The sequence below is a fragment of the Bombus huntii genome, chromosome 16 (assembly GCF_024542735.1).
Source record: "Bombus huntii isolate Logan2020A chromosome 16, iyBomHunt1.1, whole genome shotgun sequence".
NCBI classification, from domain to species: Eukaryota; Metazoa; Arthropoda; class Insecta; order Hymenoptera; family Apidae; genus Bombus; species Bombus huntii.
The window spans coordinates 3,445,868-3,472,647 of NC_066253.1; the positions used below are offsets into that span (position 1 = coordinate 3,445,868).

Genomic DNA, 26,780 nt, shown 5'->3' on the forward strand with positions numbered 1-26,780 from the left:
GTTTGACTTAAAGAGTTCCTTATGCTTCTTCTTTATTTGATATTGCAGTAATAATAATTATCAATATAAATATGTATAAAAAAGTATAAATAGATTATACATTACATGTACATGTAAAGTAGTTTGATATCATAGATAACATGTTAGAGAGATACAAATATGTCAAAGTAGATCACTAGCTTAATTAAAATCGAATAAATAATTCAATTGTACGTTGCACAAGGCACACAATCCTGAATGCATTGCTGGGAATTAAAGAGATCATTCAAGTAACATTTAAGAAAAGAATAACTAAAGAAAGAGATTTTATCTCAACATAGAGAATCCTTTAGCTCTGGTGAAACGGAATGGCCTACATTGGATATATCGTGTATTCATTCCTGGAGGAGTATGCACTGGTGTTTCATTGTTCTCTTTGTTCCACGCATGTCTTGGAGATTCTATGCCAAAAGGACTATAAAGCTTTGTTGGTGTTCTACCAAGGAGCTGGCGAGAACGAGTCTGGGGAGTTTGCATTTTACAAATGCTATTTGGAGATTGTTGCTCCTCCAATCTTTGACGTCTACGTGTGGAACTCTTAAACTTCTATGTAATAAATAAAATAATATTGATTTAGAGAATTCAATCATATTGTTATTGAATATAATATTGCTATTCTTTTATTTGAGTATTATTATACTGTGAATGTTTCTGCATTATGAGTAGTTTGCAGTTGCATATTTACTCTCAAACATCAAAGCAACAAATCATTCTGATTGTATACCATAATGAGCTAATAAGCTTTGAAGATATTTAATAAGGAATACTTTAAAATGTCAAAAAGAAAATCATGATATGAACTATGATGTGAAATCAGAAGCAATGATAATGAATTTTACTTTGACTTTTTAGACATTTCCCCTGATTATATTATTAGTGTTCATTTAACAAAAATAAATTTCACAGACAATTAAAATATAATAAAACATATACAATGAAGATAATATACAAAACCATACAAAATATCTAAAAATAAAGTATTTATTGCAGTAGACAGAGAGATTAAACATACCTATTTAAGTTCCATTGTTTTATATATATATATTTGTCAAAACATAAATATGCACGAACATCTATAACTTAGTTATTACTATTACTTTTTTCTTGAGAATTTATCTCACCTGCGAAATAGTTCCAAAAGTTGTACGTACAGAAGATATAGTTTTTGATAACTTTTCGGCTCCGCTTCGCAGAGCACGTCTAGAATCCGCTGACATATTTCCAAGACTTAAATTGTTCCAGCTACGGTCACCTGTTTGCTTATCTTTTGACATTTTCTCCTTACAGGAATCTCCGGGCTTTTCCTTCTCGAAACGATCCTGGAGGCGTCGTCTCAGCTTTTTCGTGATCTCCGGTGAATTTTTGACATTCAGAACTTCCCGGTGAAACGTGAACGAAACGCTACGTGAATCCGGCCGCATGCTTTCTAAACTGTTATTACTTGGCCAGTCAATTACGGTTTCTAACGCATAGAAACGACTACTTTTTAAATGTTAATTAACACTCTGTGGATAAATAATAAAAAAACCTGCAGTATTCGATTCATCCCTTGGAATACGTTGGAAGCGTCGTTGCCAACCGCCAATGTCCCGAAAACAAGAATGGCTGCGGCCTATCAAATCAATTTGGCACAGCATCCATTTCAAAACATCCTGAAAATTAATGGAAATTGGCCTATTTATCCACCGTCTTTAGAATTAACTTGTAAATTGTCATTATTAGGATGCGGATGTTTATAGAGTATTACATTTTTATGAACATGACTAAAGAAATAGAATCTAAATAGAAATTTATTTCATCTATTAAATATTAAAATAACTATTCTACTTTAGATATTTTTATGTATTATATACATTTTGTAAATTTTTGAGATTTTAAATTTCCCAAAAATTCATAAACATGAGCGATCTAGTCATTGTATACTGCAATGAAATTTCGATTCACATCTGATCAAATTTGAAAAGTATGCCACTTGATTCTCTGCAAGAGTATCGATTTTTCATCCTAATAAAAAAAAATGTATAATAATGTATATAAGTGTGTATGTACATTCTTTATTATATTTTAGGTTATCACTATTACACTGCGGATTTTTGTACATTTATAAGAAATAGTAATTTGTCACAATGCACAAAATGCATGCGAAATACAAAAATTATAAAATATCCAAATATAGTACTCTATAATATTTAGTAGGTAAAATAATTTTCTGCCTACATTACATTTTTTAAATTATATTTATAAAAGCACTTAGCTTAACTGAACTTAAAATTACGAGCATCACAAAAAAAATAAATAACTAACAATAAGTAATAATAAAATAATAATACAAATTTTTTAGAAAAAACATTGATAAATTCCAACAATATTCGTTTTACTGTAAGTATTATATGAAGTAGTATATTTTAAAAGAATGGGAAAGGTATTACAAAAGTATATGTTTGTTGTGTTTTTTTAAATATCGTCACGTTTAATGAATTAGCATTTGGCGAAGTAAATAAAACCACGTGATCAAAATCTAGGGGAAAATAGTTAGAATTCAAATGCTTGTAAATGGAGTAAAAAAACTGTCAGAGCGATGCGTAAAAATTGGTTATGTTTGTGCATGCATTACAAGTGCTAGTATTATAATTTTTAATCTTATCAGGTTGATTGTGGTTCACTGTTCAATGGAAGTTGAACGTAAAATTCTTCGTGTTCTACTCTAGTCGATGGATCTTTTGACTGAAAAGATACTTGGGTGATATTTGATTCTCATAGCGTTACATTCTGACATTCTAAAAATAAGCGCTAATTATTACATATACAAAAAATATTGAAGAATTTTAATTATTTTGTCATTCATAACGATGTTGTAAATATAGTTTGATGAAGGAAAAATATTTATATTATATAAGTATATACTCGCATATTTTGATAACCTATCCCAAAAAACTAACCTCAAAATGAGTTACAACAAAAAGGTATCATACTTCTACAATCCAGACGTAGGAAATTTCCATTATGGCCCCGGACATCCAATGAAGCCTCACAGACTTGCTGTAATCCACAGTTTAGTATTAAATTATGGTTTGCACAAGAAGATGCAGATCTATCGTCCATATCGTGCAAGCACCCATGATATGTGTCGCTTTCATTCAGACGAGTATGTTGAATTTTTACAAAGAGTGACTCCACAAAACTTGCAAGGATACACCAAATATCTAAGTCACTTTAACGTAGGTGATGATTGTCCTGTTTTTGAAGGATTATTTGATTTTTGCTCCATGTACACGGGTGCTTCTCTGGAAGGTGCTACGAAACTGAATAATAATTGCTGTGACATTGCTATTAATTGGAGTGGAGGACTGCACCATGCAAAGAAATTTGAAGCTTCTGGTTTCTGTTACATTAATGATATCGTAATAGCAATCTTAGAATTGTTGAAATACCATGCTAGAGTACTTTATATAGATATAGATGTCCACCATGGAGATGGAGTACAAGAAGCATTTTATCTCACAGATAGAGTGATGACGGTATCTTTCCACAAGTATGGAAACTATTTCTTTCCTGGTACTGGAGATATGTATGAAATCGGAGCAGAAAGTGGACGATATTATTCTGTTAATGTACCTTTGAAAGAAGGCATTGATGATACATCTTATGTTCAAGTATTTAAGCCTGTTATATCTCATGTAATGGAGTTCTTCCAACCAACTGCTATAGTTCTACAATGTGGAGCAGATTCGCTCGCAAATGATCGTCTTGGCTGTTTTAGTTTGAGCACAAAAGGTCATGGAGAATGTGTGAAATTCGTGAGAGACCTAAATGTGCCATTGCTTACTGTTGGAGGAGGGGGATATACGTTGCGTAATGTCGCGCGTTGCTGGACCTACGAAAGCTCTTTGCTCGTCGATGAACAAATCAGTAATGAGCTACCCTACACAGAATACCTAGAGTACTTCGCACCAGACTTTACATTGCATCCTGATGTTGTAACCAGACAAGACAATGCGAATAGCAAACAGTATTTGGAGGCTATTACGAGACACGTTTATGATAACTTGAAAATGATTCAACACTCTCCAAGTGTCCAAATGCAGGATGTTCCATGCGATGCATTGCCTCCAGAGGAAGAAAGGCAACCAGAACCTGACCCTGACTCTAGGCAAAATACACAGGACACTGATAAGATAGTTGAACCAAATAATGAGTATTATTCCGGAGAAAAAGATCAGGACAAAATGGACGTAAGTGAATCGTGATAAAAGTCCGGACAAATTAAACATAAAATAGAAATAACGTCGTAGTAGGAAGCCGACTATCTACACCAGTATAAAACAACAAAGGATTGAAAACTAATTTCTCTTGACGCGAAACTTGTAAATACTATACACAAAACTTGTAAATATCATCGATTCATTAAAAAGACTTTTTTCTTAATTTGTGCATTTACCAACTTCCTGTTATACGATAAGATATAATAACTCCCAATTTTTAAATAGTCATTAGGCAAGTTTATTGTTTTATGTCAGACAGCATATTGTCTACAATGGTACAACAATGACGATGAGGATGATATTAATAGTAGCAATAGTATTAATAATAATAATAGTAGCAGTAGCAGCAGCAGTAGTAGTAGTAGTAGTAGTAATAGTAGTAGTAGTAATAATAATAGTAATAATAATAATGATAATAATAATAATAAGAGCAATAACGATAACGTTTCTATCTCTGTTTCGGGGCTATTTCGCTATATCACAGAGAACTTAATCTTCATGAATATTTTCGTTCGTTCTTTACTACACTCAGAAAGTAGAACTTAAACGATGCTTTCTCGTCTCTCTAATAAATTTGCTGCTCGGCTTTCGTATAATATTATAATATATATATATATACTAAAAAACGTGACTAATACAATAAATTAGGTTTTCTCTTTTTTAAATTAAGGCGCTTCATTCTGTACATTCGTTCTTAAAACTTTACAAAAGTTTCTCGAAAAATAATACAAGTAGAAAAATACTCACAGTATGAGAGGAACGGAAATATTTACCTCGACACTTGTGTCAGTTACAAAAAAATGCAAGACTTACGATAGGTAGAAAAAACCCTCTTGCATGTAATGGAATTAATGTATTGGCTTTGCAATGGAGGCACTGAAACATATATATGATACATATTCACGCACAAGAAGACTCGATAAAGCTTGCATTTTTCTATATTCATTTTTTTCTCTCTTTTACAGAAGCATGTCTCTCTCTAGTTACTTCCTGTTTTTCTTTATAAATCCCTGCCTCTATTTCTTTGTCTCCGGTTCTTAACATATATATATAATATATGCATGTATATTAAAAACATTCAGTCTCATAGTAAAAAGCAATTCCATTTGGTGTCAGATTTATATGTCCCATTGAAATCCACACTCTCGCGATCATACACAGGCATTAGACGTAGGCAGTGCTATAATCCAGCGATTCTTGGAAATCCAAAAAAGAAAAAAGTTCTTGGAAAGATTTTTGTCCCTATAGAAAATTTGTTTTTTAGATGACTAGATGATCCTTGTTCTTGATTCGTTCTCGGTCCAACGGTGAATTCTCAATGAGAGGAGGAACCGTCTTGATGACAGGAGACACCGAACCGAAAATTAGGTTTCAAAATGCTTGTAAATACTGGTCACATATGTCATAACTTGTTGCCAGTCAGGTCGCTCCAATTGACACATTTCCCCTATGTTCTATGAATTAAGTAACTTCTTAGTAAAGTCTTTTTACTAAAAGGTACACTACCACCCATAACCAGAGTGTGAATTTTTATGCATTTATGGGTAATTTGAAAGTGCAAAAATGCATAGAATGCATATGGCGTGAAAAAATATATATTTAACATATAGAAAGTATAATATCTGTTATAATACTTAATAGCTAAATTTTCTATTTAAATATACTCGCAATCTAATCATAATTTTGAAAATACAACAAAAATACCCACCAAGTGTCCAACTACTTATGGATAGTAATGTACATAACAATCACACGATTTATAACTTACCAACGTAGTAGATATCCCAACGCTTTCCGCAGCGGAGAAAGCAATAGAAAAGTTTCTTCTCTTTTCCACTGGTGTCAACGTATCGTATGGTACCTTGTGTGGGAGATAGGAATGGAGGATGGCGCAAAGAGCCAAACCGTCGTTCCACGAACTACTAAAATTCGTGATATCAATATTCCGGTAGCCCATAGTCTTGTTCTGGCACCATTTGAGCAATGCGTTTCGTTTCGAGCCTCCGTTTTTTATCAATCCACAGAGAGGATCTTTGCGCTCTGATAAGTCCGTTACGCTGTTGCGACGTACAAAGTCGATTGCCTTCGCGTTCAGTGCAGCAGAATCTAGCAGTTCGCCAGGACTCAACACTACAGGCACTGTTGACTTTGTTTCTGTATTAATCATTGAAAAGTTCTATAACATTCAAATGCTTTTGCAGAACATTGGCTTTAGAAAGCAACAGTGTATGATTCAGAGGATTTTATGAATAATCTTGTTTCAAAACTTTTGAAAATAACATTTGAAAATAAATTACATGTCGTTACTTAGCATAGTGATAACATAATGTTTAAAAAGAAAATTACCTGACAGTGGTTTTCTAGTAATTGCGGTTTGGGTTTTATTATTATTTGTTGAGTTCGTTGTGCAGATTAAATTATTGATCTGCTGCTGATCACGAAGTGGGGCTTTTAATGTCATTATATCATTTGTTCCAATGGAATTAAGCGAGGACGTAGAACTGCTACGACTTCCAGGGCCTATGTACAAATTATTATATTAGAGTCATATGGAGATATATTGGGTGGTTAGAAAAATTCATCTATTATGTGTTTCATACCTGCTTTTGCTTGTTTTGTAGCATTCTCAATACTTTCTATTAAACATTTCACAGATAGCCTTGAATCCTGACGAGAAATATTAGCTTTCCGACGCGCGGCAATCTCCTGTTGAACGCTTGTCAACACACAGTGTTGAGTTTCCGTCGGTGTGCTTGCTGGCCTTTGTTGGGGTTGTTGAATCACTTTCTGGTTAGCTGAAAGATCAGAGAAAAACTGTACTACAATTGTACTTGAATCAAAATCGCGTAACAAAAAAAAAGCAATAAGCGCTATGTTTACATGTAATAGGAAAGCACAAGAATGACAAGAAAGAAATATCTAGAAAAAACCAATCACTTTTTTCGACTCGTAGTTCTAAGGCCACAAGTATATTTACATTTACTTTGTGTTGAATGATACATAAATAGTTTGATGAGGGACGAAAAACATAAAAGCAAAATTTCAGGTCACAGACAAAAAAACTAGAGAACATAAATTAGAGATATATTGATTAATCCAAACAATAGTGAAAGGTGAGAGATTGGGGGAGGGGGGAGCTAGAAAAAGTACATTTGAGACTAGCAACGAGAAAGGGTGTATTACAAGTGTTTAAACACATCTGTTTGCTAGAATAAAAATCCAGGACAGATAACGAGGGTTTGAACTCTGCAAATACAAGCAATCACGTTTCCACACTACTTTTTTGCGACTTACGGTCGCGTATTGTACCTATTTGTCGGCCTGGTCTCAGTTCCACATCCTCAATGATCGTCTCAAACTTCTCTCTTAAAGACGAAGTCCTCCCTATCAGAGATTTATCCTTGAACATTGAATCGCTACTATTCTGACCTATTTTTAATTCCGAGGTTGAGCTTAAGCTCTCATTTTGTATCTTCTTTTCATCCGTAATTACCAAACTATTTGTCTGAGACTCTATAGTTGGTTCAGATTGAAACAAGTTCATGTTTAAGAATTTCATGCGTTTCAATCTATTTGCTTCGCAAAGAGTTAGATTCTTTCCAATCTCCCTTAATTCATTGTTGAACCCCAAAGCTCGACTAGTAGTCTTTTGTGTTGAAGTAGAATCTAATGCTTTGGTAGTTTCTTTTGAAAACGATATTAGATGTTCTTTTGGTGCGAGTCGAGAGGAGAATGGTGCCAATGGAGGATCTAAAGCAGATCTAGGTAAATTTTCCAGCGAAGAAAGAATAGAATATGTACTATATTCTTCTCTTTCTTTATCTTTCCTTTTTTTAATATTTGCAAGAACCAAATCTTCTGATTTTTGGGGTAAGTAAGGTTCAAATGGGAAACTTTTTGGTCTTACAGATATTAAATCATTGGTGTCTCTGTAACGTATTGCACTTTTGTCAATGTAACCATTAAGAGGAATCAAATCTTCCTTTTGTCTTATCTTCCTGATATTACTATTATCCAAATGATCAGCAGAGTAAGTTCGTAAATTTAGATTGTCTAGGGATGTAGAAAAGGTTCGATTTTCTAAAGTAGAATTGAAGACATCTTGCTTGCGAGTACTGTCTAAAAGAGAGTCCACAATTTCACTACCAGATCTGGATTCGCTTTTCTTCAGAAATAACCTAGGCTTTTTGTTTGAAGAGAAATCGCTCTTAGACTCTTCCTCCGATTCGTTAAATTTCGAAGTTCCGAACTGCGAAAGTAAAGAATTTTCTTTATCCCTTGTATCGGACAAAAATATATCTTTCATTTTAAACTCGTTTGTGTGTTGAGATTCTTGGTTGCTGGTTACTTCAGAATTATCTGTATTTATCGAGTCATTGCTTGTTTGAGTGCTTTCTTGCAACACTTTCCTCATTTCCGGATCTACCTCAAACTTTAAGTCATCCATTGCATTTTCCAATCCGGAATACACGTAATTTTTAGGAACGAAAAATCGACTATTAGAAATTTGAATACCGTACGAATCTGTTCCGGCATTTTGAATGCCCTTTATGTTCTTCAATAAGGATGATTTTGCAATTTCATTTTCCTCTGATATACTTGATACATGAAGTTTTTGATAATCTTCAGAGGCCTTGAGAAACTTATTTGAATTTGTTCTTTTAAAGTTAGAAGCCTCGATATTTAAAGCCTCGTTATTGGAATCTAATTCTATCAAAGGTTGTTTTTCAAAATCATCAACAAGCTCCAGTAAATTATCTTTTGATTCGAAGGAAGGACAAATCTCAATTTCTTCTCCAGAAATTAATTTGTCATTTAGTTTAATAGGATCCTTGGAATATAAAATTTCGCTACTATCGTCGAATTCAATATCTTCCTGATGAATTACTGAATTTAACTCTTTCAAGTCATCAATTTGCAAATCCTCTTTTTCATTTGGATCCAACTCAGACGTTTTTTTAAAAAGATTGGGTTTTAAAGAGCCCTTCCTGCACTCATGCCGCCTCTTTATAATGGTACGACCGCGTTTTAAGATATTGTTAGCCGGCTTGCGAGAATTTCCAGCAGTGCTACCAAAACTCTTACATTGAGGAACTGCAGTGCTGCCTGACATCCGAATGAAATTGAAAAAAAAAAAAAAAAGATAACATGCATTGTATTAATCACTGTACTTCTGTTCCTTGATCGTTCGTTAGAAAGTATCTTGTAAAAGTATCTAACATTAAATATCAATCATCTGTCCTAATACACTGATTGAACTTTGTCTCCCTATTATATCATCATAATCAATGTTACATTAAATATGATTGTTCTCTTTCCGTGTTTGATAACAGCAAAATGTATCTAAAATAAGAGATTCCAAAGGTAGTTCACTTACCTTTATTCAGTTTATCGAGCTGAGCTTCTAATGCTCTCAGTTTATCCCTTTGTGCTTTATTCTCCATCATAACTCGCTCCAGCTCACTCTGAGCCTCCGTTTTAAAATCGTTCGCCACGCGAACGGTCATCAGGAGGTCCGTTTGAAACTGTTCCCACTCGGTAGCCTGTTCTTGCCTCAACTTACGTTCTTCAGACAACGCTCGCTCTAATTCATACTGACGCGTTTGAGCTTCGCGTTCCGTTCTTTGAGCCTCGTTCAATGCGGCCTTTAACTCTCTTTTATCTTCCAGGTGCCTTTGACATTGTGCCTGCAACTCCGCAAGAGAATCTCTCACGAGTTGTAGTTCTGCACTCACGGATAACCTTTCGTCCTTCAACTGGTTCAACCTGTATTCCAGGTCATCTATTGCTGACTTGGCATTATTACGCGCTACCTATAAAATATTTAATTAATTCTTTGCCCTTATACAGAATGCGGCATTTAAACGAGAATACGTATTTTATTTAATATAGAATATAAATAATCCTGATGTAGAAAATAAAGAAACATATATGACTGGTATGTAAAAACATATATGATTCCCCTAAAAAAGGATACAGAAGACTTTGAAATCTTATAAAAAGAAAGTGGTTGCGAGAATAAATTTTTCCAACCATTACATCTACATCATGAAATGGTGTAATTTTCTCACAAGAATTCTTTTTATAAAGTTATAAATAAAAGTATTCTCATTAAAATGCTGCATATGTTGCAGCTCTATATGTTAATTTTTTCCGCCATAGTGAGCATACTTTGTATTCTTCTTGAAGCTGTGAGTATTGATCCCTAAGACGGTCATGATCGCAATGCGAACGCGCCAACTGCTCTTGCAGGGCAGCCGCTTGCGTTTCCAAAGTGTCTTTCTCTCTTCTAGCAGCATCCAAAAGTTCATCTGCCTCGCTTTTGTTTTCCACTTGCCTCGATTGTTCTAATTCCTCGATTTTCGCTCGAGCATTTTCCAAGAGCGTGGCTAACCTACTGATTTCTATATTCCGATTTGCACCCTCTTGCCTAGCTTCTGCTAGTTCCATGTCCAGTTGCTTCCGTTCGATACTCGCCGTCTCCACCGAGGATTCCAAAAGGTGTACACATTTTGTTAATCGCTCTGTTTCCGCAGCACTGACCTCTGCAGCTGCTCGAAGGCTCTTCACTTCAGATGTTAGTTCCTCTTGTTTCTGTAGCAATGATTCTCGTTCTTCTTGAGCACTCTATAATTAGTTAATTTAATTAATTAATTTAATACAATTTGTTATAATTTGATGGTTTAAAACTAAGTGTATTTACTTTTAGAAGGTCTACTAATTTCTGTTCCCGTTCTGTATTATACCCTTTGGAAGATTCCTGTGGTTGCTCCTCCCTTAACAATAGACCTTGTAACGTGTCAACCTTGGAACGGGAGTCTTCGAGTTTCTCTGTTTGTCTACAGAGAGATTCCAACAGCACATCTTTCTCTTCTGTTAATCTTTCATTGTCAGCTTGTAGTTCTGTAAGCTGTGCCTATGAATAAGAGGAATATTATAATTACTATCGTATGTTGTTCTATAAAGTTTTTGGCTGCTAATTGCACATACTTGTAGATCGCTTAATTCTTGTATTGTTGCCTGTAACTCTTCATTTGTTGAATAATGCGTTTCTTCCATTTGCAGAATTCTATCTTGCAAACATGCGACAGAAACCTCTGATACAGAACTAGAAGAATGCTTGTCCCAATCTGGGGTGGTACACTGAGCACTATCTTGGGATATGGTGATTGGTGTGGATCCTTCATCTTGGGGGATTGCTATTGATGCTGGTGCAGAATTGTGTAATCTTGAGGCATCCAGAAGTAACTGTTGCTTCTCTGAATCTGACAAGGGAGAATGTGCAACGTCTCTGAGTCTTGCACGAAGAGCTTCGTTCTCTTCTGTAAGGCGGTCTAACTCCAAACTATGCTGTTCCTACAATTAAAAAAGAGCGAACCCTATTATTCATTACAAATTTTCAAATACACTTACTTCAAGCAAGTATATAAATATACGAATCATATTATTACGTTGTTATAACATATTTTGTCAATTTTTCTCTTTTTCTTTGCCGTTTTATTTATATTAAAAACACGATGCCAAACGCTTACATAAACGAGAATATGGTAACCGATAGTATTCTAATTACTTGGGCTGACTAGTATGATGAAACGTAATATGCTTAATCGTACGATATATCTGCTATGACAATGTTAAGAAATCTAAGTTTCTAATTCGAAGCGGACAATTCTTATTTTCTTCGATCTCTTGATTATGCGGCGAATAAGTGTCAACATTTTAGGTTAGGTCTACGAAATTCAACCAAACATCTCGCAACTTTCTAAACCAGTGATGGTTGCCTATTTATGACTCTTTGAGGAAGTGTAAACAATTTATAAAGGAAGTTGCTCCTTGTCGTTTACCGTAGACGTGGAGAAACAACGTTTTTTCATAGCGTTCGCGGTCGTTTCACTTCACAAGTTTCCTTCCTCCGTAAACATCCCTCTTCCTACGCCCTCTAGCTATCCTTTAAATACGCGGGATAATGTTTCAACCCCTTCATGAAAAAAACAAAATTTCAATACGAAACAGAATATTTATTTATTTTAGGAAGATCAATTTTTTCTATCATTTTTTATAAGTATGGTTAATGGATGCTTTAGTTTTCAGTGTCTTTATTTTATTAAATTCATTTATAATAAAATTGAATCTTTTGTTTTTTACAGTTTTCTAATGCTTTCACAAAACCTTAATTAGCGGGAAAAATAATCCTAACCTTTTTTGGTAAGTATGTAATTACCACCTAGATTTATAAAAGAGGATCATAAATCATTTTTATAAATGGTAATGTTTTTGATAGACTATTTGTAATTAAGTGAATCTGAAAAATTGTTGGGAAAAATAATCCTTACCCTCTATGATAAGTAATCATCAACTATATTTACAAAAAAGAGATCAACGATCACTTTCATGGATTGCAGATTGTATTTTTATAGATTATTCGCTCAATAATCAAATATTATGTAATATTGAATAATGAATCTAATAAGTGAACAAGCGTGTTTAATTATTTCAGTCTTAAGACTGTTCTTAAATTATAAGATTATACTGAGTGATTGCATAACATCCGCTTTTCATGATACCAGTAAGCACGGCTAAAGGGTAAAAAAAGGATCACCCACGTTCACCTTGAATCGTTGTTAATGTCGGTAAATAACCTGCTCCATCTCGTAGAAACCGCCCTCGAAGACGATCTCCTGTGTTTGTTTTCCTTGTAAGGTCAATGATGTTAGACGAGAAAGGGGATTTAAGTGGGAGAAGTAGATCTACACGTGAGTAGAACAACGAAAAGAGAGGAGATAGAGAGAGACCGAAATGAAAGCAAATAACACAATAAACATATACACGAATCTTTCCCTTGCGGCATACAAATTTTTATCTATCAATTTTGTTCTAATGTAAATTTGAAAAATTGATATTTCCACCATTTTCAAAACTGACTTTAAATAAAACGTGTGTCTTGTTAATTACTGGAAATAGATGTTTGTTCAACATATCGTAAGTTCAACGCTTATTTATAGTTTGTTAAAACTGCTATTAGCTGATAGATATTTCTAAACGGATATGTATTAGATTGTTTAGTAGCAAATCTGTAGCAAAAGTTAAGAAAAATTTATATATAATTCGAATTTTTACCATTTATAACTTCACAACTTCTTTCTCGAGGAATTGATCGTCTTTTCCATTTTCGAATAAATTTTGCAATGACTACTGTAAATAATGATGAAAATACTATGTTTGGTAATTAACTCAGATAGAGATGAACATTCCAGCTACACTTCAAAATTTGTTGGACATATAAGATACAACAGTATCTTTTCACTGGAAAAAAGAAACCTCTCTTATTGGGGAATTTTCGATAAATTTTTTAAATTTATTTTAATATCCAATTCTTCTTTGTTGAAACGTTTCATAATTTGATAGAAATTCATAATAAAAATGCTACAAACTTTTTAAATGACCCAAATAGATATTAATCAATCTAATGTAGATATAGAGAGTAAAGGGAAAAACAAAGAATGTCACAAAATAGCTTTATCGAGAAAATTAAGTTTTAATATTTTAGTCCACTAGGAAAGAAACAACATTCAATAAATTGAACTGTATTTTTCACACATAAAATGAAATTATATTTTACTTAGATATCGTACAAAAGAATGATTAATAAAATATTAATTAATTACTTTTACCTGTGTTTTGTTCCAATACATAATAGACATTCCCTGTCTTTAACCAGTACACCAAATTCTTAGGGCTATCTTATACTCATTAGGAAGTTAAGATTAAAATGGAAAAATTACCTTGAGAGAGGTGAGTTCAGCGCGTAGTTCGTGAAGATGCTGAGCATCGCAAGATGCCTCACGTAGATTCGACTCGAGTCGTGCGTGGTCCTTGCGCAACACCTCGATCTCACGCTCCAGCTCCTGCATCCTGGACCCCTTGCCGGGTCCCTTTGGATTGAAGCTACCCTTAGCGTTCCCTTTGGCTCCTTCTTTACCGAGGGAGCCCCAGTTGCCTACCGATGGGTTTTCGTTCTTCGCCTCAAGCGAGGAGGCACTTGGCGCCTGACGCAGCGGGATCTGTTGCTGTTGTTGCTGCTGCGACTGCGTCGGCGGTTGTTGCTGGCCTCTGCGAAACAGCGATCTGAACTTCATCATGGTCGCTCTTCACACTTCACTGGACACTTAACCGAAATTCCAAAACCATCATTCCCGAAAACACGAACATTTATTATCCTTTCATCGTCCAGCTAACGACATTATCATAATGTTCAATTTATAATTATTATTCACCTTACAAATCGATTACGTTAGGTAAGATCATTGAACAAAATTATTTATACTCCTACAAGACTTATTTAAAGTCTCCATTGCATTCCATTTTACAGGTAACACGATCCTAATCGATAAGAATTCCATCTCGAGGATCTATCCACCTCACAAGGACAAACTTCATTGGCAACAAATATACATATTAGAGATAATCTAGATTCCCTATAATCAATGTTTTTACGTTATACACAATAGCCTAATGAAAGAAATTTTTTTAGCATAGATGTATCTATACTAAGGTTTACGGTGAAATTCTACAGAATGCTTTGTAAGGAAAACGTGCCACTTTCACGTCGTCGAATTAACAACATCGGATTTCAAGTATAACTAGTATACACAGGGAAAAGTTTCCTCGACTTCTTTTTTCACCAAACGAGCTTTCTCGATCCCTGAACGATGTCACTTGAAGTTAAGGTTACACGACGAGGGAAAGACGAGATCGTTTAGCAACAGCGTGTGACACGATCCCGAAAAGGAATTTGAAAATTCGTATACGAGATGCGACGACCTCGAGCCACTTTTCGAGGCCTATTTGTCTTTCACGAGCGTTTACGAATTCCAGCCGAGCACGTACGGAGGATTCGACTGGATCTTAGCCTCCGACGGCGACCACTTGTTGCATCGACCGGCCGACCTCCGTGGCGCGAGTGTATTTCTTCTCTATGTTTGTTCGGAAGATACGCTTGCATTCTTGAACGTTGAATTCGCCAGATAGGAACCTTCCAAACGAATCTCCGATGAAACCGAACGTTCAAGCTTCGTTCAAAGTTTGAACTTCAACACGTCGGTAGTTTAAAGCCACTTGCGAAATTCCAATTATTGATAATTCTATATGTATTATGGTATATTCGTTAGTTTTTGGATAAAAAATTTGAAATTCGAAACTGAAGCTTATTTGTACTATCGATGATATAATGCTTTTTTGTATGATTTGAAGAACTTTCCTTTGAAGAACACAGAAAAACAACACACTCTCTACAGCGGTGCATCGAGCACTGAATACGAGTCTCGACTTGTGTCCCCTCCAGAATGGTCTACCCCACCACGGGCCCCGACCATTTTGCTGGACGAAGGGCTTGAGAACGCGTCTAGGCGTCGAATATATACTTAGAAGTTACTGTAGCAAACGATGATGCTGCTGATCCTTTTCAGGATCCACTTTCGATACACGCAAAATATGCTCTTTATGTAAAGAGCGATTATTCTCATTTTTCTGTCTATGACGAATCGTTATCAGGCTATCGCAAGGACATCATGATGTTTATCATACGGACGAAATATACTGTGCGACAGTAGTGTGAGGTAGTGAAATTTCAATTGCATAAGATTGATTCGGATTTCTCGCGAGATGAAAGGTTCATTGAGAATAAATGGAAGCTGTTTAAAGGAGAAAATTAAGAAATAAGTATGGAGAAGCACTGATTCTTAGAAAATATTTTACATAAAATATTCTTGGGAGAATTAGGAACTTCGTAGAGCCATCTACAAAGGTTGAAATGTTGAAATTTCACGCACTTTCAGGAAGGGACCTGTTAAACCGATCGAGTCGCCGATGGGGCTTCGATCATTCGATTTCTTGTTCGATTTTTTCACAACGAAGATCCCTGTAACCGCAATAGCGAGAGAAGATGAAAGAGAAACAAAGATAATTGGCGAGGATCGTGGTGGGGCTTAAGACAGCCTGCGCCAACTCTCTGGGAACGAGTACATACGCCGTCGAAGATGGTTAGGCGAGTACAGAGGGGCGAGGAAGAGGAGGTAGAAGCTGCTTAAGGAGGCCACGGAATCTGCAGACGTCTCACCGTCGACCAGTTTTCTCATACGGTCGACATATGGTATGTACCCGGTGGCCTAAACTTCCACAGGATAAATCTCTACCTGAGGTGAGCCCTTGACCTGCCTTCTAATGCAAAACTGATTACTACAAGCAACATATATTATCAGATGTTAACTCAAAAACATTAAGAATGGCGTTCATATCATTTCTTAAATCCTTTTCTGGTTTCCCATGTATGTACATAGATTCTGAATTCTATAAAATAAGGAGATCTAAATACTACAGTCTAGACTAGTATGGCTGAATTAGTATACCAAGCTTGTGTGAGCTAAGTCCGATGACATGACTCAAGTCTTGCCAAGGTCTGGGTTAAATATAAGTCTAGGCTGGGTCTAGGTTGAATCTACTTATATTATCGAAATGAAATCTTATATTTCTACTAATATTTGTAATTTATGTTACGCGAGAGTTATCCAGAATTAAAATGGAACAAGATGGTTATTTAGAACGCGAAAAACGAAATCAGTCTCTTTGGAATGTCCGAATCGATGACTCGACTCTAACGACTGTAATCTGATAAGGATCGATTTCAAGGTAAGTTAAATAACGTGGACAAAATGCAATGCTGTGCATATACCTGATCACATTATAAAGCTAACACATTCGTAAAACAGGCTTATTATGGACCTATTTTCGTGGCACTATGCAACGTGTGCATATGTGTCATTATCACACCCGTATTGGCGCTTTTCTATTCAGTTTAGCGGAAATACAACGCGTCCACTTCGTCATCGCAAATATGTTCAGGCATATAGACGTCGAGGCTGCGGAAAAACGATCCAAAAAAAAACAGGCAGAAATGCGTCTAAATATACATGGTCGCGATGCGATGTTGGAAAGTATCCTGGCTGGCGTCCACTGGCGCCGAATCTAAAAAAAGTCTGAGGAATACGCGTTCGGCAGATTTAACATAATAAGCTCGTTGTACGGGGTGTTGCGAAAATTCCTATGAATAATCATTCGATTCACTGTTTCTTTTCTTTTTATATGTACATACAGTGAATCACAGAAGTATTCGAATACTTGTATATACATTTTATGGATATATTATGTTGAAATTTCATTAACACTGCCATGAGACTATGGCGAGTAATATCACAATAAATATAATCGATATATACATTCCTGCTTCACATTTTATCAATACAATCATGACAGTCGTTTTCATTACACGATAGTGAAATTTTAAACTGTTTTATAAAGTAAGTTCTCAATTTTTACGAGTTACTACATATCCATAACGAAATCTGAAGAAAACGTTTAATTAAAAATCAATTAAGATCTTTCTTCTTCTTTGGGTGGTATCCTAACCTACTTCACCGACACGTTACTTTGCTCGATCTAAATAACATATACTGGATTATGTGGAATGCCTGTTGCACTTTATAAATACATACAGCCATATCTTTCCGTGAGACTAAAGAACAAAAGGAACAATGAGAAGAATTCAAATATCTCATCGAACAATCAATCCGTTTGAATATTATGTTCTCCTAATTGTCTAGAACAACATATAATTGCGTCTAGCATGGTTTAACATTTCCCAGGCGTACGAAGGTGGATGCGTTGGTAATATCAATAAGAGAATGTCCGCTACGATGTAGACACGTCGGCTTGTCGATGCACTTAAACGTTCGCGCGTTGTTCATTCCCCGATTAATATTCCATATAACGTTCCTATGCAACAATTTACGTCATTGCGTTCCTCCAGACGCCAGAAGATTGATTGAACATTTTTTATCTCGATGGTTCTTCAGCCCTTTGATTTGTTCTGCTTCCCTCAACATTTGTTTAACCGACCTTGTAGTTAACTCTCGTCATTCTAACTTTGAAGAAAATGTATCAATTCAAAGGTAACAATTCTTTGGTTCGTTCTATTCGAATCAGAATATGAAAATAGAGCGAAATATAAGCCAGGCTGTTCGATAAACGAGATCAAGGCTGATTGAACGTGCTTTCTCTGAATCACCATGACATCAAGCGTTTAGCTTGATCGAACTAACGAGCTTATAAACCTCTTTCGTGAATTGTCACGTCCAAGGAATTGCGCCGCTTACGACATGGCCTTATCTGTGGCTCAAGGAGACGCAAAAGAGATATCATTATCGCCAGGTGTAAGTGTAGGAGGTTCCATCGCTCATGCATACTTTATGACGTGATCGATTCGTGTAATAGGATTCGGTCAGACAACGATTTCGGCGAATTCTTGTCTTCGGTGATTTGTAGGCAAGAGAAAGGAGCTATGGATTTCTTTGCGGCGACACTGTAAGATAAGGAACGATGTGAGATGCCGGTGAATTGGACAGAAATTTAAGAAGGCTGAACTTTGTTTTGGGACACACCGAATTTGTGACTTCATTTCTTATATCTTTTTATCATTTTTTAAGTTCCTTTTTAAATCACTATACATTTTACAAAACAAGCTTTACTTACAACAAATATAAAACCCTATGCACGATGTAGACATGAATAAAGTATACTTAAAATAAACAAAAAAGTTGAAAAAACTTAGTGCATAAAATATATTGCAAAATAGAAAAAGCTTGAAATTGATACATTATGAATTTTAGTAATATCTGTATTAAACATTTTTAATTTTAAATGTCATCTATTCTGTGGCATTGCTCTTATTAAATATATGTCCATTTTGTAAAATTATGATATCTTTTTTTGTATTTCTTATTCTATAAACTTTCTTTTGACTGCCACTATATGATAAAAATACTAATTTTAAGATATAGGTATCGTTATTTTAAACGTTGTACATATATATGTATTCAGTGTGTTCCAAAATGAAGCTCAGTCGGTAAAAATGATGATGATCAGTGACGACAGAATAAGCAAAGGAAGAAAAATACGCAGGCGTATTTTCGTCACGCGGCTGCGATACGCTTGATACAAACATTTATATCCAAAGCAAACAGCGATTGTTGCAGTCGCCTTGTGCAAATATTGAACAGGCAACGATTACAAGGCTGGAATGTGGGTTGTCTTCCATTTGGTTCGGTTCGAATTCTGGATTCTTTTTTGGAAGTGGCTGATAAACGATTACGAAGAATAGATAAAGGCCGTGGTGCGGAGTTGATGTTGATTCCTCGGTCAGCTTACGCATGACGTCACTCTGTTCCCCGTTTTCTACCAATTGACTTTGCCCTTATTCAAAGGCCTTTAGAGCGTCTCGTCGCAAGCTTCTATTATAGTGATTCCATTCATAATAGCCTCTGTCTGTATCTTTTAGAAATATTCAAAGTTTGTCAGACCTAAGTGTACTAGTGTATATTCAGAAATCTCGAAGCGAAAGTTAAAGTAGGTTTAGCTAGAATAAACTTATATACATACAACATTTAAAGATATATAGATATAAAAAATATTTTAAAATTTCATTGGCACTGAACATAAATAATTTACCAATTAATTTGATAGTTACAAGCTGTAGATTATACAGTTCTTTCTTAGAATTTTATATCAAAGAGGATAATTAGATAATTTGTAATTTGAAAGGATCTAGATGTTAAATCCGGTGGTTAAAGATTATGCGTGCCATTTGTTGCATGAGGTTCATTGATAACTGATGGCGAGTTAAAGACCTCACTAACGTGTTTACTCGGCTGAACACCGTTCTATGGTGGATCGCCGTAAATACAAAGAAGTTATCGGGCTGCAACGAGTAGCTCATTGACTTTTGATTCACTGGGTATGTAGGTCGTCCGACGTCGACCAAGTACCGCTCTCATTGTCAGAGTGGGTCGTCGATCCGTCGAGCAGTCGCCACTTTAGAGACCCCGTAAGAATCGACCTGTGCCTTTCTTCTCTCTCTCTCTCTCTCTCCTTTTCTCTCTATTAGCGTAAAGAGCCGCATCTTTAGATCTTAATTAAGAGACGACAACGAGCAGACATTGTCGACTGACTTTACGCCAAACAACTGTATACTCTCCAGGAGATATTACTCGCGGACTGCAACTTTACTACGGATGTATATTCTCGTTCATAAATATTGCTGGATTTATACGAAATATGACATTTAATCTAAGATATCAAGAAGAGAATTAATCAATTAGAGTTTTATATACATGCAAGATTTTAATATATTTAAGAACTCTTCAGGAAGTGGTGGTTATAGAAAAAAAATGAGCGTGACTTATCTGATGTAATGGAGAGGTTGATTTATAATCACCTGGAACAGGATTGGACCAGTTAGTAGGTTAGAATGGACCTCTTACGTCAAACAGCATGATTCAGAGGGAAATGTTAGAAGGAAGAAATGTATACAGGTTGGTCAGACTAACCAGATATCCCTGAAAGAATAATGAATCGATTTAGTTACTATAATTTTGCATGTATGCGCGAGCAACAGATTAGAATATACAGTGGTTCATGAAAGTGTTCCGCCATTTATAGAAATTTTTTATGAATATATTATGTTATGACTCTTATGATTTTATCGGTAAAATTTGAAATAAATCAGAAAATATATGTATATAATGTGAAAATTATGCGTCCAAGTATGCATTGCAGTATAATGCAGTCCTAGAAATTGTAAAAGCATAATCAATTATCTATTACAAATAGGCTATTCATGGTGTCTACCAATTTTTTCACTAAATATACATTTGCAATAACCTCTATATCAATTTTTAAATTGATTCCAAATTTTACCGATACAATCGTGATAGCCGAGTTTCATGAAAGCGTCAATGAAATTTCAGAATGTTTTATATAACACGTACATATAATAAATACATGAAAGTTTTTTATGATAAATCTTCAAAGACTTTCGTTAACTACTGTATCGATGTAACGATGTCTAATTATACAAGATCCAAATAAAACGTCCTGAAAACAACCATCAGGAGTAATTATGAATAACAGTCTATAGGAGGAACCATGATGTGAAAACACTTACTATCAAGAGAGCATAGTGTTCAAAAAGGTGGTCGATTCCATTAAGAAGTTGTTGGATGAAGTCAATGAAGTCACCAGGTATGGTGAACCAATCGAGAGTAATGTATAACCCCCTGATTTACATTCGCACGTGTTCTCAAGGCATCATGAGGTGATTTTTGGACATTTCTCTCGGCCACTCAAGTCTGGCGAAGGTGTTGGCGGTCTCCGCCATAAGGAACAAGAGGAAAGGAAGGAAACTGCAGCTAGTGCAAAAAGGAACTGGTTTAAAGCGCGGTAGCGCTATCTGCGGACCAGAATTCGCCTACTTAGCAGCATAAAGCTATTGCACGTAACAATCAACTAGCGTATCTTGACAGTAGGAGAAAGTGTACTCTATACAGGCCCGGACTTCCACTTTTCTAACTCACGCAAACCAAATCTTCGCCTGTGGAAAACGCAACAAGTAAAGTCTGGCTTATACTAATTTTTATAGAAAGTAGAGACGATAGGAAAGTCAGAAGTGGCTTACGAAAGTATTCGAAAACTGTTAGAAGCTTTTTATGTATATATATTATGTATATATATCATACAAAACATTTTGAAATCTGATATGGATCAAATTTGAAATAGATCTGAAAATTATATATATAGAGGTTACAAGATACTTATTGGAAGCATACACTGCGCGTAAATTAGCAAAGCATTTGAAGTCAATTATTATTCACTATATTAATAAGCCACAATGTTTAGTGAGACTATCTTTAGTATTAATTGTACGTTTAAGACTATTATTGACTTAAGATTTCCACGATGATTTTCTGAATTCATCATATTTGATCTTCAGGTTATCAATCGTGTTATATATTATTTTGTAAGCCGATCTGAAACTGTTTCCAGGTTTCTTTTTATGGCAGATTTCCATTGGCCAACCAGAGGCACTTTTTTGACCATAAAAAGCATTAACAAAATCTGAAAATACTCAGTTTCAGTATAACACTGAAGAAGTGAAATACAACGTCCACGAAACGTCGGCTTGCAAAGCAATATATAATATGATTGATAACCTGAAGACCAATTATGAATAGTATTTATGCTGTATACTAATTTTCTACTGAGTGTATATTTGCGATATATCTCTTGTAATTTCTATATACATTTCCAATTAATACGTTAGTACAATAATTACGATGATCGTGTCTCGTTACAGTGTTAACGAGTTCTCAAAAAGTTTTGTAGAATGCATATAATATATTCATAAAAAATTTTGTGGTCGGTATACGAGTACTTCTGTGAACCACTGCTTTTTTGATAGAAAATTATGATAATCGTATGTTATGTTGCACATACATGTACGTTTGACAGCGTACAAGTAACATATGGCATCGAGAAATGATCGGGAAAGAAGCGTGTATGAGGTCACTGAACCTTCCTATGAGCTAACGACGCATCGTACATATCCCTTTTCTCTCTTTTCGCGTTCGTTTCGGTTTTTTCCTGTTCCGTAAAAGAGAGGAGGCCGCCACACGCGCCTAACTGGCAAAACGTGTCACATGGCTCGCATCATTGTGAGAGACGCATGATTTGTGGTAATGGTAATCCAATCGCCGGAGACTCGTTCGACTTGAAACTCACTTGTGGTGTCGCTCCTCTAGCTTCGCCTCGTGTCTGCCAGGCCGCTCGACTTTTCTGCTCGTTGGCCTTTTCGGGCTGAAAAACGACGCGACCACGTCCCGCTTTTTTCCCGTGCCGGCCGGTGGCTTTGGTTCGGGTTTCGATCTGAAATTTTCAATAAAAACGCTGTTTTTATATTTATGAGATATTACAGAGACGAGAATTTGTAAAATCGAGCAAACGCGATTCGAATACGATCTTTAATTTGTAACTGGATTGTGAGTATAGTAGTAATCTAAGTTGTAAATTTAACAAATTGAAATTTGTGTACTTGTATTCTAAATTTGTATATTATTATATTTTTAACCTTGTATAATACATTAAATACAATGTATGTCACGGAGACTTCAATTACACATATATTATAAAGCCTATGGTTGATTGCAACAATCCTGTTGCTACATGCATTACAAAGTGACAAAGTGTATTAAATTTTCATGAGCGAAAGAGTGGACAAAAACGATGCATACGACATCACCGAATCACGTAAGATTTCTTCAAGAAATATGCAAATGACTAATAAAGGATTGTGCAACACGTAGGCGCGTTAACACTCCTACCTGCACCCACAACAATCGCACGAACAGCGAACTTATTATCGAATTACAGTGACGACGCTCCTTTACGTCTTTTTCATTCCTGTTTCTACATTTCTGTCTGTAAAAATTCGCCAGTAACTATACAGTATACGGTTTAATCTTCCTAATTCTGGTTATTTAAATACAGTTCCTTTTTTATAAAAAAGATTTTTACAAGAAATAAGGAAAGATTTTTAACTCTTATCTAATCATTGACCCACTGGAAAACATAACAATTTGAGACAAAATCACATGATTTCTGAATTATTAACTTAATTTAGTTTTATTACTAATCCCTATCACAGTGAAAATACAAATAAAATACAAAATAAAATGAAATACCCTAAATATAATATAGTAATATAATAGTAGTATAATAGTAATACAACAAATTATTAGACTTTACTATGCCCAATAGCACTATTTGGAGGTTAAATTTGAAATCTTAACAAAATCCTTTAAGAGTTTCTTTCTCGAGTTTTCTTGATTGATATTTTTTATTTTACTAATGAAATGAAGTTTTTGGAAAAGAGACTAGATTGAAATTGTCAAAGTTAACTTAATATAGCGTAGAAAAGTGAACTTGTACCGTTATGGAATTCATGGGTTCAATTACTAAACCTAATATATATATATATATATATATATATATATATATATATATATATATATATATATATATATATATATATATATATATATATATATATATATATATATATATATATATATATATATATATATATATATATATATATATATATATATATATATATATATATATATATATATATATATATATATATATATATGTACTATCAGTTTGGTGAGCCATAAAATACAGAAACAGAGATGACAGATCGAAAAAACGTAGTAGGTTAGATCTAGTTTCCTTAAAGATCGTAGGATTTTCTTGTGTCGTTACCAGTTACGACAGACTCGTTCTCTGCAATTAAACGAGATTAATCTTTGACCCACTTAATCTTGAGCATTTAATGAATTGCGTGATCTCAACTACAATGTGTTTCCTTAAAAAAGAATGTGGAGGAACTTGAACGGATTTAAAGTGTCCAGCAATTATGACATGCATCGAGATGTGACCAGATGATGGGTCAGTTTCATCGCTGACCGCTGGTCAATGCCCTCAGTCGTTCGATCCATTTACTAAGAATGGGGATCTAGTAAATCGGATCGATTTCATTTTGTGTCTGTACTTGGCTAATGCTCTTTTAACATCTTACGTAAACTGCCAGTAACAAGTGGTCTTAACAAGAAAAACTGTTACTGGTTTCTCTACCGTAGAATATGTTTCTATATCTGGTCTGTGGATACCTATACAAATTCATATTTTGATGGAAATGATATAAAGAATAGAATCTATTTAAAGATTTATATTACACATTAGGTATTGTCAAGGAATATACTGTATTTATGATATTTTATATACATTATATGCATTCTATGCATTTGCGTATTTTTAAATTTTCCATAAATGTATAAAAATCCGCAGCCTGCCTATTTATGCGCATAATCTGGTCTTACATTTGAAAATTGAAGGGCGTACGGGGAAAAACGGGAAATGTCCATTTTTCTTAATTTTCTATTCGATAATGCATTTTGTTGTGAAAACTATCACAAATCATAATAATCACAATATTCAAAATGTTTCCGTAAGATAACGTTAAAGATCCGGTGTATTGATTAAAAATAGGAAATGTCCACGCTGTACTGGAACGAAACACAGACAAAAATAATTAATATTTTATTAGTCATTCCTTTGTATGACATCTAAGTAAGGTATAAACTTTATCTTATGAACAATGCAGGTAAATTCATTGAATGTTGTTACTTTTCTAGTAGACATAAATATCAAAACTTAATTTTTTCAATAAAGCTATTTTGTGACATTCTTTCTTTTCTCCTTACTGTTCATTCATGCATATAAACTGGGCTTATCATAAAAAGTAGACTTGATAAAAGTAGACTTATTAATACCATATTTCTCTTAGTCTCGATACCATATATTTGATATTATCTTATAATAATTTAGAATCAAGAAATTGATAAAAATTTTATAGCGAAAGAAAAAATTATAGGGGACACCCGGGTTTGAACCGGGGACCTCTCGATCTGCAGTCGAATGCTCTACCACTGAGCTATATCCCCAATTTGAGCACAGTCTCCAAAATGGCGCTACACTTATTCCAACAAACTAGTCATAAATAAATTTTCCCAATAAATTATACTATTCATCCAGATTACAGAATAACTGATTCAAGTATTTTCAGAAATCTGAGTTCAAATTACTTTAAAATATACTTAATTGAAATCAAATGAACTATTGTTAGTACAGTCCAGTAAAGCGATTTGTAGAGAGAAAGCGACGCCAATGGCTGCGACAGGTAGATAACGGAATTTCTGGAAAAATAATCGCTCGACCGGTTTCTCGATGCGTAACAGACAAGGCAGGGTCTGTTGAAGGAAGCCATTACGATTGCGGTAACAAGTCAGGCTTTGGTCCCACGGCTTCTAATGTTTATTACATTAACCAAGGAGTTTACCGCCAAGCCGACTACATACTATCGCCATCTATACGTCAACTTTTCGTATTTTCATTATTATCGACTTATATCGACAATGTAGGAATTTTCAAAGATATATTATCGTTTGATCAAATGGAAAAATGAAATGAAATGCTCTGAAGTAAACAAACGCACGTATGTTTCGCAATAAATGGCAAAGTATAGAGGCGACTTATATAGGCGCCGAAGCAGAAAAAGCGAAAGCGAATTCTTAGTGTGTATATCGTTTTTAACTAGCTTTCACTCTAAACGTAACGCAAATGAAAAACTTATCATAGAGGAATTACATTTATTAGGAATTGTATTTAGTGACTAAATCTCAATTAGTTCTAATATAACAATTCATATCTTAAATTAAATGATTTTGGCAATGAATAACTAAATCTAAATGTGAAGATAACTAAAGAAGTAGAACTTAAATAGAGATTTGTTTATCAAATATCATAATAAACACTGTTTTGGATATTTTATATATTTTTGCATATTATGTTCACTGTATGTATTTCTGCACCTTCAGATTTCCCATAAATGTATAAAAATCTGCAGCCTATGAATAACTTATTATTAAAATTTTGTTGTTTACTTGTAATTATTATTAATTTGCGAAAATTAAA

At 34.6% G+C, this 26,780-nt stretch overlaps 3 protein-coding genes, 1 long non-coding RNA gene and 1 other non-coding gene across 17 annotated transcripts in view; 2 read left to right on the top strand and 3 right to left on the bottom strand.

Annotated features, from left to right (window-relative positions):
- Window position 1: 1 nt before the first annotated feature.
- On the bottom strand, window positions 2-2,514 carry LOC126874555 (uncharacterized). Of its 8 annotated transcripts, none has more exons than XM_050636792.1 (4): window positions 2,089-2,322; window positions 1,568-1,691; window positions 1,161-1,518; window positions 2-585 (listed from the first exon to the last, which is right to left on the bottom strand). In XM_050636792.1, exons 3-4 carry the CDS (start codon window positions 1,458-1,460, stop codon window positions 307-309), a joined length of 579 nt encoding a protein of 192 aa, XP_050492749.1. In that variant the 5' UTR covers window positions 1,461-1,518; window positions 1,568-1,691; window positions 2,089-2,322; the 3' UTR covers window positions 2-306. The 8 variants fall into 8 exon arrangements, with proteins under 8 accessions (XP_050492749.1, XP_050492748.1, XP_050492746.1 ...); XM_050636791.1 differs by having other exon boundaries at window positions 1,893-2,322; XM_050636789.1 differs by lacking the exon at window positions 2,089-2,322 and adding an exon at window positions 2,418-2,514 and having other exon boundaries at window positions 1,161-1,691.
- Window positions 2,515-2,581: 67 nt separating this feature from the next.
- LOC126874511 (histone deacetylase 3) lies at window positions 2,582-11,515 on the top strand. 2 transcript variants are annotated; one of them, XM_050636698.1, is made up of 3 exons: window positions 2,582-3,184; window positions 3,262-4,271; window positions 11,367-11,515. In XM_050636698.1, the coding sequence occupies exons 1-3, from the start codon at window positions 3,106-3,108 to the stop codon at window positions 11,400-11,402; spliced, it is 1,125 nt and encodes a 374-aa protein (XP_050492655.1). In that variant the 5' UTR covers window positions 2,582-3,105; the 3' UTR covers window positions 11,403-11,515. The 2 variants fall into 2 exon arrangements, with proteins under 2 accessions (XP_050492655.1, XP_050492654.1); XM_050636697.1 differs by having other exon boundaries at window positions 2,583-4,271.
- LOC126874477 (cytospin-A) overlaps window positions 4,516-26,780 on the bottom strand; it is a 30,215-nt gene continuing 7,950 nt past the window's right edge. For 2 of the 5 annotated variants that reach the window (XM_050636601.1, XM_050636600.1), the window contains 11 exons: window positions 22,968-23,111; window positions 14,084-14,426; window positions 11,292-11,657; window positions 11,005-11,217; window positions 10,473-10,928; window positions 9,679-10,114; window positions 7,596-9,407; window positions 6,902-7,096; window positions 6,648-6,821; window positions 6,070-6,455; window positions 4,516-5,755 (listed from right to left, as the gene is read on the bottom strand). In XM_050636601.1, coding sequence (XP_050492558.1) covers window positions 5,666-5,755; window positions 6,070-6,455; window positions 6,648-6,821; window positions 6,902-7,096; window positions 7,596-9,407; window positions 9,679-10,114; window positions 10,473-10,928; window positions 11,005-11,217; window positions 11,292-11,657; window positions 14,084-14,426; window positions 22,968-23,111 — 4,615 coding nt within the window. In that variant the 3' untranslated portion in view covers window positions 4,516-5,665. Of the gene's footprint in view, window positions 5,756-6,069; window positions 6,456-6,647; window positions 6,822-6,901; window positions 7,097-7,595; window positions 9,408-9,678; window positions 10,115-10,472; window positions 10,929-11,004; window positions 11,218-11,291; window positions 11,658-12,145; window positions 12,775-14,083; window positions 14,427-22,967; window positions 23,112-26,780 lie in introns of those variants that run through there. The other 3 variants (XM_050636599.1, XM_050636598.1, XM_050636602.1) reach the window with 3 other exon arrangements.
- On the top strand, window positions 14,447-17,571 carry LOC126874570 (uncharacterized). The gene is made up of 2 exons (XR_007692865.1): window positions 14,447-16,985; window positions 17,066-17,571. It is a non-coding gene; the product is annotated as an uncharacterized LOC126874570 (long non-coding RNA).
- Window positions 25,679-25,750, bottom strand: Trnac-gca (transfer RNA cysteine (anticodon GCA)). The gene has a single exon. It is a non-coding gene; the product is annotated as a tRNA-Cys (tRNA).